At 47.5% G+C, this 12,754-nt stretch overlaps 1 protein-coding gene across 2 annotated transcripts in view; it reads right to left on the bottom strand.

Annotated features, from left to right (window-relative positions):
* Trpc4ap (transient receptor potential cation channel, subfamily C, member 4 associated protein) overlaps positions 1 to 12,754 on the bottom strand; it is an 81,528-nt gene that overhangs the window by 14,747 nt on the left and 54,027 nt on the right. Inside the window, exons 8-9 of one of the 2 annotated variants that reach the window (XM_005384808.2) lie at positions 9,570 to 9,755; positions 2,362 to 2,528 (exon numbers count right to left, since the gene is read on the bottom strand). In XM_005384808.2, the coding sequence (XP_005384865.1) occupies positions 2,362 to 2,528; positions 9,570 to 9,755 (353 nt within the window). The remainder of the gene's footprint in view (positions 1 to 2,361; positions 2,529 to 9,569; positions 9,756 to 12,754) is intronic. The other variant, XM_005384809.2, reaches the window with a different exon arrangement.

Below are 12,754 nucleotides of genomic sequence, written 5' to 3'. Positions count from 1 at the left end.
ACACACACACACACACACACACACACACACACAGGACAGGCAGATAGAAAAGATTTTCTTCAATGTATGAAAAGGCTCAACCTCACTTACATGTTAGGAGAAACACAATTCCCAACTGATTTTTCACTTTTTTAGCTGGACAAAGAACACAAGGTTTCTCCTGACTTCAGCATCAATTTGACAACTTGGGCGCCAGGCACATTCTCCTGGTGGGCAGGCAAACTGGCACTGCCTAGCCTATGGAGCAACTGCTGTTATATTATCTTCGGAATACCACAGGGGTCAAACTGACAGCATCTGAGAAATGCTTTCAGTCTTGTGATTTCAATTTGGCCGAGACTGCTGCTTAGGTAGCCCAACTGCGCACTGACAAGAGGGCCACCCCAGCCAAGGAAACCCTTCCCTTGCTACCCATATAGGCAGGATCCGTGAATCCACGTCCCACAGTGCCAGGCACAGAGGTGGAGCTCGGCAAATGCTGACTGTGCAGACAAGAATGTGGTGTTCAGTGAGGCAGGACTCCAAGGGCACTCACAGGCCCCTCCCAAGGGACCCTGACGGTGTAGTTTTCCTGGAGGCCACGGTAACTCAGAGCACCTTGCACAGGAAGGCTTAGGGGCCAGGGACAGCGGTGAGGGAGCAAAGGCCGCAGGGCCCTGGCACTCACATCTGGGCTCTCCCAGTGCCTGGGCACTAGATCACGGCCCATTTTACTCCCTGCTTCTCTCAAGCACCCGTGCAGGAGAGGGGTCTCCACCTGCTGCGCTACTTGGCAAATATCTGAAAATTCATATATAACTGCAAGTGCCTCAAATATAAATAACTGAAAGTGCCTCAAGAAGAGCAAAAGCACCCAACACCTGTAAGCTGTCACACGTTTTTCAAATAACAGACGTATCCAACGCGGAAGGAAGGAGCACTGCATTGGGGTGCGGGCAGATCTGCCAGTGTCCCGGGTTCCCAAGCCGACCATAGGCCGAGGACTCTAGCAGTTGCTCCTCCAGCCCTGTCCGCTCCACAACACCGACTGCAGGTCACACCACCCCCGAGTCTAAGGGACACTTCACACCTACCTTGTTCAAAGCCGAACTCCGCGTCTTCCTCCTAAACCCGTCCCTCTGCTGCACATCTCAGTGAACGGCACATTCACCCACCCACTCGCTCAGGCCGAAAGCCTGGGGGTCACCTGAACTCCTTTCTCTTAAGTTCACTTCAGGTCACCAGCAGACTGTCTTCTCCATCTTCAGGATAAATCCCGACTACAACCACCCCGCAACGCCCCCTTCTGCTTGGTCACAGCCACAATCGCTCAGCTCGGTCACAAGGGTCCCAAAGGGGTCTCCTGGCTCACGTCTCCTTGCTGTTTCTACTCTCACACGACAGCCAGAGGCAGCCAGCTTGTCTCATTCAGAGTAAGGCTGGCTTTTAAACGCCTGTGACCCCCTCAGCGCTCCCTCTGGGTTCCACGCCAGGCGCTTCCCTCAGGGCGTCACCCCCTTGCTGGCCACTGCCTCAGGGCTCCCTCATTCTCCTCAGGCCACTGCTACTCCAAAAGGAATCTTTTCCGCGAGTCTTTTCCCTGGCGACCCTCTCTAAAATTGTACTTTTTTTCAATTTAAATTTTATTTATAATAGAACAAAATTGACCATCTTCACCATTTTTGAGTGTGCAGTTCAGTGTTAAATACACCCACACTGAAATGTTTTCCATTCTTATTAGCACGTCTGCAGTCCACAACGACTGCACTCATTGTGGGGAGCTGGGCCGGGTACCTCATCTGTCATCTGGAGCTGCGCCAAGGCAGGAGTCCGACTCCAAAAGGGGCACGGGGGTGGGGTGGGGTGGGGGGGGGGCTGCAGAGCTCCGCCGCTACCCGGAAGTCCCTCCTTCCCCACACAGTGACAGGGACGCAACAGGACAGGGCTCCTGCTCACAGCCTCCGAGTTGCTGAGTCCTGTTTCTCTCACCATAGGCTGAGGGACCTCGCGCCTCTCCCCTGCCTGCCCCGGGTGCTAGGTGGCCACGGATGCAGGCTCTGATCCACTACCCTGAGCCACATCGCACGAGGTCGGCAACTCTTTCAGTGCAGGGACAGGCGTCTTTACGCCTCGAGTCACCGAGGGAAGACGCTCTCCTGGCCTGTGCACCAATGCTGTCCAGAGATGCTGCCCACGGCCAATGACAGCAGGCAGACTCCAAACTCTGAAATCAGCCTGGTTTCCTACAAAAAGGAAAACAACTAACACGCGTTCCTGGTAGAGCGCCATACAGAGAAGGGCCGAGGAAGACGCGCCCAGTTCGCCGCGAGGAGGCAGCCTCAGCTCCTGGCGCCCCGTTCCGGGGGCTGGGGAGACACCCACCTGGTTCCGCTGCCGGCCCATGAGCAGCACGCAGAGCACGTAGAGCACTTCCAGTTTGTACATGATCTCGTGCATAATCTTCATGGACTGGGGCAGCTGGGTCCTGGCAGAAGTGTGCGGCAGCCCGTTCTCCTCAGAAGCGCCTGCAGCGGGGAACACAGTGGAGGCTGACACAGCCCCGGGAGACGGGTGAGTGCCTGCGGTGAGGAAATGTGGTCAGCCCTCAGGCCCACTCTCCGGAGACTGGGGGCCGCGGAGCCCTGAGACGGGGCGAGCCCGCAGCAGAGATAGAGTCACAAAGTGCCTCACACCCCGGAGCCAGGGAGCTTAAAACACAGGAGCTGGGGCGTGGCCACCCGGGGGAAACGAGCAGGGCCGGTGAATGACAGGGTCCCGGCCCCGTCAGGTCACCCCCGGGACTCCTCGCAGGGCTTCTTGGGCTCCCGGGAGAGACCCAGTGCCGCCAACTCCCCACGGTAGCCACTCCGTCTCCGCTGGACACAGCGAACTTCTATTTTTGCTTCTGTATTTCCCTTTCTTTGTTTGGTCCGAGTTCGCTCCGGAGAGCTACTTCTTCCCTTACCCCTTCACACCTCAGTTTTCTATTTTCTTTTTTTTCTCTTTTTGAGACAGGGTCTCATTATGCAGTTCAGGCTGGCCTTGAGCTCACTGTGTAGCCTAGGCTGGTCTCGAACTTGCAAGGATACTCCTGCCTCAGTCTCCCGAAGGTTGGGATTACAGGCATGCACCATTACACCAGGCTAGACCTCACTTTTCGAGTAAACTTTTCGCACCATTTTTGGCTTGTCTCATCCAAATCTTTGTGCGAGCTGTTTCCAAAGGGTCTGCCCGACAACACCTGGTCTTCAAGAATGGACTCTGCGGCCCTGTTCTGTCTCATTGACCTTAGTGTAAACTAAAATACTTGGACACACCAGTGCAGTAGCACAGTTCACTCTTCCCCCACGCTCCCCTGCCACTGACCAGAGCCTCCAAAAGAGCCGACAGACACACAGACAGACGTCTGAGCAAACTGTGAGACTCTCCAGCTCACCAGTGACTCTGAGGCCTGAGTCCTATCTGGCTTCCACGAGACACCACTGACTGTGGAGAGGAACTCTTTCTGAAGACTCCATGTTTTCAATAAAGAAACATCTGCAATTTTATAATGTCTGACTTTCTAAAGCAGCGTGAACATCACAACTGGTAACAGAGGTTCCGGTGAACATTACAGCATCTTTTTTTTTTTTTTTACTCAATCTCATTTTTCCTAACGGCAGCAGATAAGTAGTATGTGTGGGACACAACACAGGTCAGTGTGCTGAGCTTTAGGTACCTATCTTATTTAATACTCAGTTTAAAAAATCCTCTGTGGGTCATGCAGGTCACACTGGAGTCTACATTTTAGAAGGTAGGGGAACCAAGTAATAAAGACAGCTGCCTCCAGAACTATGACTTGCTGCCTGCTTGATTCTGGGCAAGTCACTTCCTCAAGCGGCCTTAGACTGCTGTGTGCTATTGCAGACAGCTGGGTACCGTGAGGACCGAATGGAATGCAAGTTAAGCCCAGCACTAGATTCTTAGGAAGCCTCAGTTATCATTAAGCCATATATGTGTGTGTGTGTGTGTGTGTGTGTGTGTGTGTGTGTGTATAATTTATTTATTTATTTGAGACAGGGTCACGCTTTGTAATGTAGGCTGGCCTTGAACTCACTGTGTAGCTCAGGCCGGAGGGTCATGGTGGGGCTTTGGGGGGACTTGATCGTAGGGCACGATACACACTAGTGGATTAGTCCACTGATGAGTTTACAGCTAAATGTGAGGTGGGGAGGTGAAGCCTGGTCGGGGGAGGTGGGCCACTGGGGGTGTGGCCCGGAGGGTCTGTCCCTCCCTCCTCCCTTCTGCTACCGCACCTTGAGCTCCTTCTCCGCCACTCCACCCTGCTTTGGAGCCAGCTGACTATGGACTGGAATGTCTATAAACTGTGAGCCAAAATAAAGTTTTCCTCTTTTAAATTGTGGGTGTCAGGTGTTGTGTCTCAGCAATGAGAAAGTAAATAAAACCGTCCTTTCAAGCCCCTAGAGGCCTTATGCAAAGCCCAGAAGAACGAGGAAGTACACAGGTGGTTATCACGTATACTCAGGCAAGTGTGACTTCTGTAGGGTGTTATGACATAAGAACTCCATTTATTCGGGTCTAACACTAACATAAACTCTAACCCTGCAAGATGACTGGGGTGCTGAATGAAGCATGACTGAGAAGCAGAGTGGCACAAGCCTGTAATCCCAGCACTTGGGAGACTGAGGCAGGAGGATCGCTGCAAGTTTCAGGCCAGCCTGAAATGCATAGTGAGACCCTGTCTCAAAAAAACCAAAACAACAAAAAAACCTTTTAATATATTTTTGGTTCTGCTATTAGATGCTTATATTTTTAAAACCTTTATATATTCTTGATGTAGTCACCCTTTCATTATTAAAAAATACCCCTCTTTACCTCTGCAACACCTTTTCTTTGTGGTACCAGGAACTGAACTCGAAAACCTCACGCTTGCCAGGCAGGTGCTGTACCACTGAGCTAGACCCCCAGCCCCAAACAACAGTTTTTATACTGAAGTCTCTTTTAGTACAGCCACTCCAGCTTTCTTATGCACACTGTCTGCATGATACATGTTTTCTGTCCTTTACTTTCAAACTCTCTATATCTATGAATCCAAAGTATATCTCCCATAGCCTGCATATAACTGGATCTTGTATTTTTAACCCAATATTAAAATCTGTCCTTTGAATAAATTATTCAAACATTCATATTTCACATTTTTATTGATAATGATCCATTTACTTCTGCCATTTTCCTTTCTATATGCCTCATACAGATTTTTTATTTCTCTGCCCCTTTTCCTCCCAACATTTTGGGGACTGAATGCAGGCCTTTGTACTGAGTTACACCCCTAGACTTTTCTTTTTTTTTTTTTTTTTTGTCTTTTTTTTTGGTTTTTCTCCGGTACCGGGAACCGAACTCACGACCTTGCACTTGCCAGGCAGGCGCTTTGCCGCTGAGCTAAATCCCCAGCCCGACTTTTCATTTTTTATTTTGACAGGGTTATGCTGAACCACCCAGGCTGGGCTCAAACATGTGATCCTCCTCCCTCAGCCTCCCTGAGTGCTGGGATTGTGGGTGTGCACCACCACACTCAGTTTCTGGCTGTCCCTTAATGCTTCTATTATATTAAGTAAATATTTTCTAGTATATCATTAGAGTTCCTTTAATGACATGTTTTAAGTTTACCTTTTTAGCAGCTGCTCTAGGGCTTATCAGATACATCTTAAAATCTTTATTAGATTTACACCACCTTAATTCCAGAGTGCCTACATCACTTTATTTTCTTTTTTCCTTGGTGTGCTAAAATTGTTATGCATACTATGACTACCCATATTAAAAACTCAACAACACACTGTTATGTAATATACTGTTGTAATTATTATTTTACATAATTTTATGTTTGTTAAGCTGAAAAAAGAGCAAGCATCTACTGGCTGAGTTTATAATGTTAACTCTCTTATTTACCACTTAGGTTTTCTTCACTGATTCTTCAGGACCCAAGTTACCATCCGGTGTCATTCCCCTACTCCAATGCGACTTTGGTCCCGCTACCTTCTTTGTGCAGTGATTGCCACATACATGATATTCTTCTGTATGTTATAAATTATGAACATACAGTTTTGTGCAACTGCTTTTTAGATGAGTTACGAAAGAAGGCTGGGATACAGCTCAGTGGCACAAGCACCTGCCTGGCAAGTGCAAGGTCCCGAGTTTGACTTCTGGTACCAAAAAAATAAAAGAAAAAAAGAAAGGAAAGAAATACACATTATACCAGTACCATCTTTTATATAATTACCTTTACTGCTGCTGCTGCTGTGTGTACATTCAAATTACTGTGTGAAGCTACCTGCTTGATCTTTTTTTCTTTGTTTGAGACAGGGGTCTCACTGTGTAGTTCAGGCTGGCCTCGAACTCACAGCAATCCTCTCGCTTCAGCCTCCTGAGTGCTGGGATTACAGGTATACACCACCATGCCTGGCACCACTCTCTTTCAACATGAAGAATTTCCTTTGCTATTTCTCAGAATGTGGCACTACTAATTTCCTCATATTTGCCTACTAAATTCTCTCACTTTTTATCTAGAAATATCCTTATTTCACCTTTTTTTCCCCCTTTTGCAGTACTAGGGATTGAACCTAAGAGCACTCTACCATTGAGCTAAATCTCTAGCCTTCTCTTATTTTTTATTTTGATACAGGGTCTTGATAAACTGCTCAGGTGGGAATTGAACTTGTGATCCTCCCTACCTCAGCCTCCCAAGTGCTGATATTACAGGCATGTGCCACCATGCTCAGCTTCAGCTTTGCTTTTAAAAGATCATTTTGCACAATATAAGATTCTTGGCTGACAGTTTTTTCGTTCATTTTCTGTTTCTGAGTTGAGGGTCTTGCTACGTTGCTTAGTCTCGTCTCAAACTCCTAGATTTAAATGATCCTACTGCCTCAGCCTCCTGAATGTGAGGATTGCAGGTGCACACCATTATGCCAAGCTGGGTGAGTTTCCTTACAGCACTTTGAGCACATCACCCCGCTGTCTTCTGGCCTCCACTATTCCTCATGAAAAGTCAGCTGTTCAGCTTACTGGAATACGCTTAGAAACAGTAACGCCATTTTTCTCTTGCTACCTTCAAGTTTTTGTCTTTTAACAATTTTACTGTGATATGTCTAGGTATAGATATCACTGAGTTTATCTCACGTAAGAGTTCTTTGAGTTTCTCAGATGTACACATGAACATTTTTCATTAACTCTAAGATGTTTTCAGCCATTATTTAAAAAAAAAAAAAGTTGCCCTTTCTGTAATGGTTGATCAGATTGTGTCAACCTAAGAAATTTACAAGATCAACTAAGTTGGCTCAGTAATTCTGCACCCTAGGGTGTAGAGGACCCACCCTAGGGCGGCTCATCCCCTGGATGATATAAAGGGGGAATGAGGAAGGATGGACTTGATTGTGTTCTTTGGAGGAGCTCCAGTCTTCACCTTCAGCTTGGACATCATCTCCTGGCTTCCAGCTCAGACTCTTTGACCTTCTGATATGGACTTGCACGGGCACTGCAGCGAGCTCCAGACCTTGGACCGAATCCTTCAGTCTCCAGGCTGCAGACTCCCTCTGCTGCCTCCCCATTCAACTCCGTGGGTGACCACCCTAATCTTGTAATTTCTTGTACATTTGTATATCTTGTGTCATTTCTGTTTCTCTAGTAAAACACGGATACACCTTCTTTCTTCTTCTTACCTCCCTTTGTACACTACTGCGCATATTTTTGTGGGCTTAATACTGCTTCATTCTGAGGTTCTATTCATGTTTCTTTATTGTTTATCCCTTCTGTTCTTCAGAATGCTTAATTTCTATTGATCTATTCTTTCAGTGTTTTTATTCTTTCTCCTGGCAGTTCAAATCTACTGCTGAGTCCTTCCAGTGAATTTTGAATTTTTGTTATTACACTCTTAACTCCAGAGCTTTCCTTTAGCTCTTAAGATTCCTATTTTTTAAACTGTTGTTTTCTATTTAATGAGACAGTATCATCAAAGCATAGTTTCCTGACACTTAACCATATAGTATTTATAATGGCTGCTTTGAGGTCACTGTTAAACATCGTATCTAAGACCTCTAACAGGCAAGCTCAGTTACCTACTTTTTCTTATGTAAGAGTCACACTTCCCTGTTTCTCTGAGCCTTGTAATTTTTATTAAAAACTAGACATTTAGGCCAGGCATGGTGGTGCACGTCTACAACCCCAGCACTCGGGAGGCAGAGGCAGGAGGACTGCTGTGAGTCTGAGGCTGGCCTGGACTCCATAGCAAGTTCAGGGCCAGACTGAAGTACATAGCGAGACCCTATCTCAAAAAAACAAAAAACTAGACATTTAAGATAGCTATGAACATTGGTTGTCTTTCTCCTCTTTAGGGCTTATTGTTTATTTATTTGTTTACTGACCTGGCCTACTTTAGTAAAGTCTGTTTCTCCAGTAGACTGGTGAAGCCTTTCATGCGGGATCTCAGGCACGTGCAGTCTCCTCTGAAGACTTTAGCAGGATGACTGGCTCTTTCCCTATGCCTGTTCTGCTATCACACCAAGATGCTAGGCTCCACTCTGTGCTTTTGATAATGCCCTTGGGCGTACGGTGCGTACAGTGCCCTGGGGTGCTCCAAGGTCGGATCATAAACTGAAGCAGAGTTGTTTTGGGGATGAGGTCTTTCCTGACTTTAGCAGAGCTCTTCTCAGTTGTCTCTTTCCCTGGTTCTTTGATGAAACAGCTGGCTAGTGTCTAGTTTGTTCTTAAGACAACCTACTGCCCATTTTTCCTTGCTTACCACCCAAATCTCGAGTATTTTTGAAAATACCTTTGGGTATGAACGTCCTTGGATTCTATTCTCACCAGTGCCTGTCCCTCTAGGCAAAACTTCTGAGCTACTACTCTGAGCAGAGTCAGTAGCCTTTCATTTTCTCAGCTTAAAAGTGAGCTGGGGCAGGAGTGACTGAAGCCATCATACTGCCCAAAGCATTTTGGATAGAATTTCTGTACCATGTATATAGTACAGAGCAGGGCTGAAGAAAGAAGCCATACTCACCAAGACCTTAGACTCCCAAACTTCCAGAAGAGATGAAAAAAGCTAGTTCATCCCTCCCACTGAGACACCACATTGCTTGTACGAAAGCCAAATGCACCCGGGCTTCTACAGTCTGACTGCATGCTGCTGGCCAGAGTCCTTTATCGGGAAGCTGAGGCTGAGGCTGGGCATCTACTCACTTACTAGGCTGCCAGTCTCACCAAGGGGACCAGAAAAAAGCAGCACAGGGCGAGAGAGAAGACAAAAGAAACGGAGACAAAGAATTCTCTGGGTTCCTAAGAATTCTCTGGTTACTGGTTCCAGCTGACCCAGGGACACAGATGCCTCTGGCTCTGCTACGAAGTCCTCCCTGCATTCAGAGCCACTCGGAGGGGTGCAACTAACGCGTTACCAAGAGTCTTAAGGGTCATAGTCTAGGACTGCCTTAAGGAAAATTCTACTTTGAGAAAAATCTCAAATTAATCCTCCTTGGAAAGGAGGTTAAGAATGTCTCAGGGGCCCAAAAGAGCTCACCACTCAGGGGACCCCCCCAAAGTACCTTGATTGTGTTCAGACTCCTCATTTGCCACCCGCATCAGGGCATCGAGAACCAAGGCATTGTCTAACCACGTGTACCACTCCTCCAGCTCCTGCAGGAAGCTGGCTGTGCCCGCTGACTCCGACACCTTCCGAGTTGCCAGCTTGCAAAGCCGTTCCACGAAGCCGGGGATGCTGAGCAGGGCCGCTGCCAGTGAGAAAACAAGAGAGGAAAACTTCAAAACCGAGACTGGTAAAATGAGCTCCAAAGCCCTCAACGAATTATGTGACAGGAATGATTCGTACTGTGATAGCAGCCTAGTTAGAGCTGCTCTTCTAAAAAGAAATGCCAAGACAAAGTGAAATAGCGATAAAGAAACAAGCTGTTTTTTGCAGTGCAGGGAAACTGACTCTTTATTTACTGATGGAAATAAAAACTGGGGTAACTTTTATGTCTTAAATTTGTGAGTCAACAAGTCCACTTCTGGGAATTTGTCAAAAGAAAATATCCAGTCATATATATGAAAACAGCTACATAAAGCTATTCATTAATATGGTTTTTGTAACAGTACACAGGTGGACATAACTAACTGTTCATCACTAGCAGACTGATTAAATATGATAAATCCGTATGACAGAATACAGCAGACTGTAAGAATGATGACACATGCTGTCACACAGTGACTCAAAAAGCAGTTTCAATTTACTTGTTAGAGAAAAAAACCAATTATACAATATTAGTTTAAGCTCATTTTCTTTAAAAATTTAAACATTTCCTTCTGTAAAACTATATACCAAAGAAAAAAGACAAAAAGAAAAAAAAAACCCAAAACCCAAAAGAAATATACCCAAGTATTTACTGTGGCTATTCCTGAGTAGGACAGAGTATAAATACTCCTTTAAAACTGCTTAGCTATAGTTTCTGATTTTCCTGTAACAAACATTTACTAGCACGGAGAAGATACGCTTTTCTAAGGTGAAAGAAACTGAGGTAAAGTGTTTGCCTAACACTAACGAGGCCATAGGTTCAATCCCCAGCACCACCAGAAACAGAACAAAAACTGAATTATTCAACTCTTGTCTTCACTCACCGTCAGAAGACAGAAATTCTGATCGGTGTAAGAGAACCAAGTAAAGTTTGCTGGCAGGGAGCTGGGGCTCAAGCCTTGGCGCCATCATCTAATATCCCTCTCGTGTACCTGTTCTCCTCTCTCCTCGCGTCCCCTCGCCCCTGGCAGGGGGCCACTTGGAGACAGCCAGGCCGCGCACACCTCTTCCCACAGTCTGTGGGGACGAATCAGGAAGCTCGGTCTGGCGCCCAGCGGTCAGTGGGCCAGGGTCACCCAAGGGAGACAGGCGGGAGCGGCCTCCGCCTCCGCCTCCCCCTCCTCCTCTTCCTCCGCACCTCCCTCGGGCTCTGGCAGCCGGGAGGTGGCTCCGCTGTGGGCCCACACCCCTCGCCTGCCTCCCATGCGTCCATCACGGATGCTCTCCTCATCACAAGTGGGCATGATGCAGAGGCCAAGAAAAAGAGAATGAAGAGCAGGGCATCCAGGCGATGGTAGGGACCGCGGGGCCATCCTGAACATAAGCGTTACCATCTTAGTCTGCAGAGACACAGCTCTGTGAAAGGCCCGGGTGCCCTGGGGTCCTACACGTCCTCAGATCGGTACGCAGGCACTGGGAGAAACAGCAGTCTCCACCTACCACGCCGCCCCATCAGCGCTCCTTCCAACTTCATATAAGTTACAGAACAAACAAATCCTGCTGCAGGCAGTAGACACTAAGGCACAATGAATCAACAAAACTCATCCATGCCTCGAGGAACTCAGCAATTTGGGCAGGAGCCCCTAAGAATGATTGGAAGCGCAACGCCTGGCAGCAGTGGTGAGTAGATGGGTGCAGAAACTCATCATCCCAGGTCGCAGACAACACCTCAGGTTCGAGAAGATGACACCTTGTGTTCTAGATGACCTGACAGGCACAGCTCAGCTGGGCGTGTGCGGAATGAGCTGCTTTGTGGAAAACCACTGGGGCGGTCCTTGGACAGGCACCCACCCACCAGAACGTCTTTTTTTGCTGTTTTTTTGAGACAGGTCTCATTATGTAGCTCAGGCTGGCCTTTAACTCACTAGATAGCCTAGGCTGACCTCGAACTCACAATGATCCTCCTGCCTCAGCCTCCCAAGCACTGGGATTACAGGCATGCAATACCATGCCCCACCAGATTGTCTGATGCCAGGGAGACACCTTATTTTTCTCTTTCCATTGGCTTGACATATCTGTTTATAGTAAGATATTTGGAGAGGCGTTTCCTGATCCATAGTGCTTTCCTTGGTTTTAACCGTTTCACCCCCTCTTCTCAACTGCAGAAGTTCTTTCGTGCAGCATTATAGTCCTCCGTCTCATCTGGGATCTTTTACGTGTTCCCTCTGGTCTAGAGGACGTTTTTCTGGAATACTAGCCATGGTCTTGGCTGGTGCATGTTCTAAGATTGTTGAGTGGCCTTTTCTTGTTGTACTGGAAATATAAAACGACCCACGAGGCCCCCAACTTTACTGGGAACTATGCAGGAACTAGGGCTTTGTGATAGATGAATTTTAAAAAATGTCACAAGGACGGCATTCAGGTGTGCAACATCTGCAGATCAACTACTGGACGAACACTCAGCATGTTGCTGGCAGCATTATTATTTCTCTCCGTAGCCATTCATTCATCAGATTTCAATTTCAGTGATGGTGAGGGATGGGAAGATCAGGGACAGCACACTCTCAGGTGCAGAATCCCTTAGCAAGACGCCTGGGGTCTTCCCATTCGCAGGTCAGTGGGGTATGATGACACAATGCTCCTAGTACTTCACGCTGTGAGGATCCCCTATGACAGATGACTTGTCAGGGTACTGGAGGGGGATTTACTGATCACCCTACAAGACTGCGGTGCTTTTTTTTTTTTTTTTGGTCTTTTTGAGGCTGGGTCTCGCTATGCAGTTCAGGCTGGCCTTGAGCTCACTTTGTAGCCCAGGCTGGTCTCAAACTCGCAACGATCCTCCTGCCTCAGCCTCCCAAGTGCTGGGATTACAGGCATGCGCCACCATCCCCAACTTGCTGTGCTTTTTAACACCCGGGTTTCGCACCATATGAAGCTGCTTCCTCCCTGGTAGGGGCAGTTGAATAAATACAGATTTGCGCTATTCTCCTGGCTCCCTGG

Source organism: Chinchilla lanigera, unplaced genomic scaffold (assembly GCF_000276665.1).
Source record: "Chinchilla lanigera isolate Chin_1 unplaced genomic scaffold, ChiLan1.0 scaffold00021, whole genome shotgun sequence".
NCBI lineage: Eukaryota > Metazoa > Chordata > Mammalia > Rodentia > Chinchillidae > Chinchilla > Chinchilla lanigera.
The sequence above is the reverse complement of the archived record's forward strand: the minus strand, read 5'-3'. Positions and strand labels throughout refer to the sequence as shown.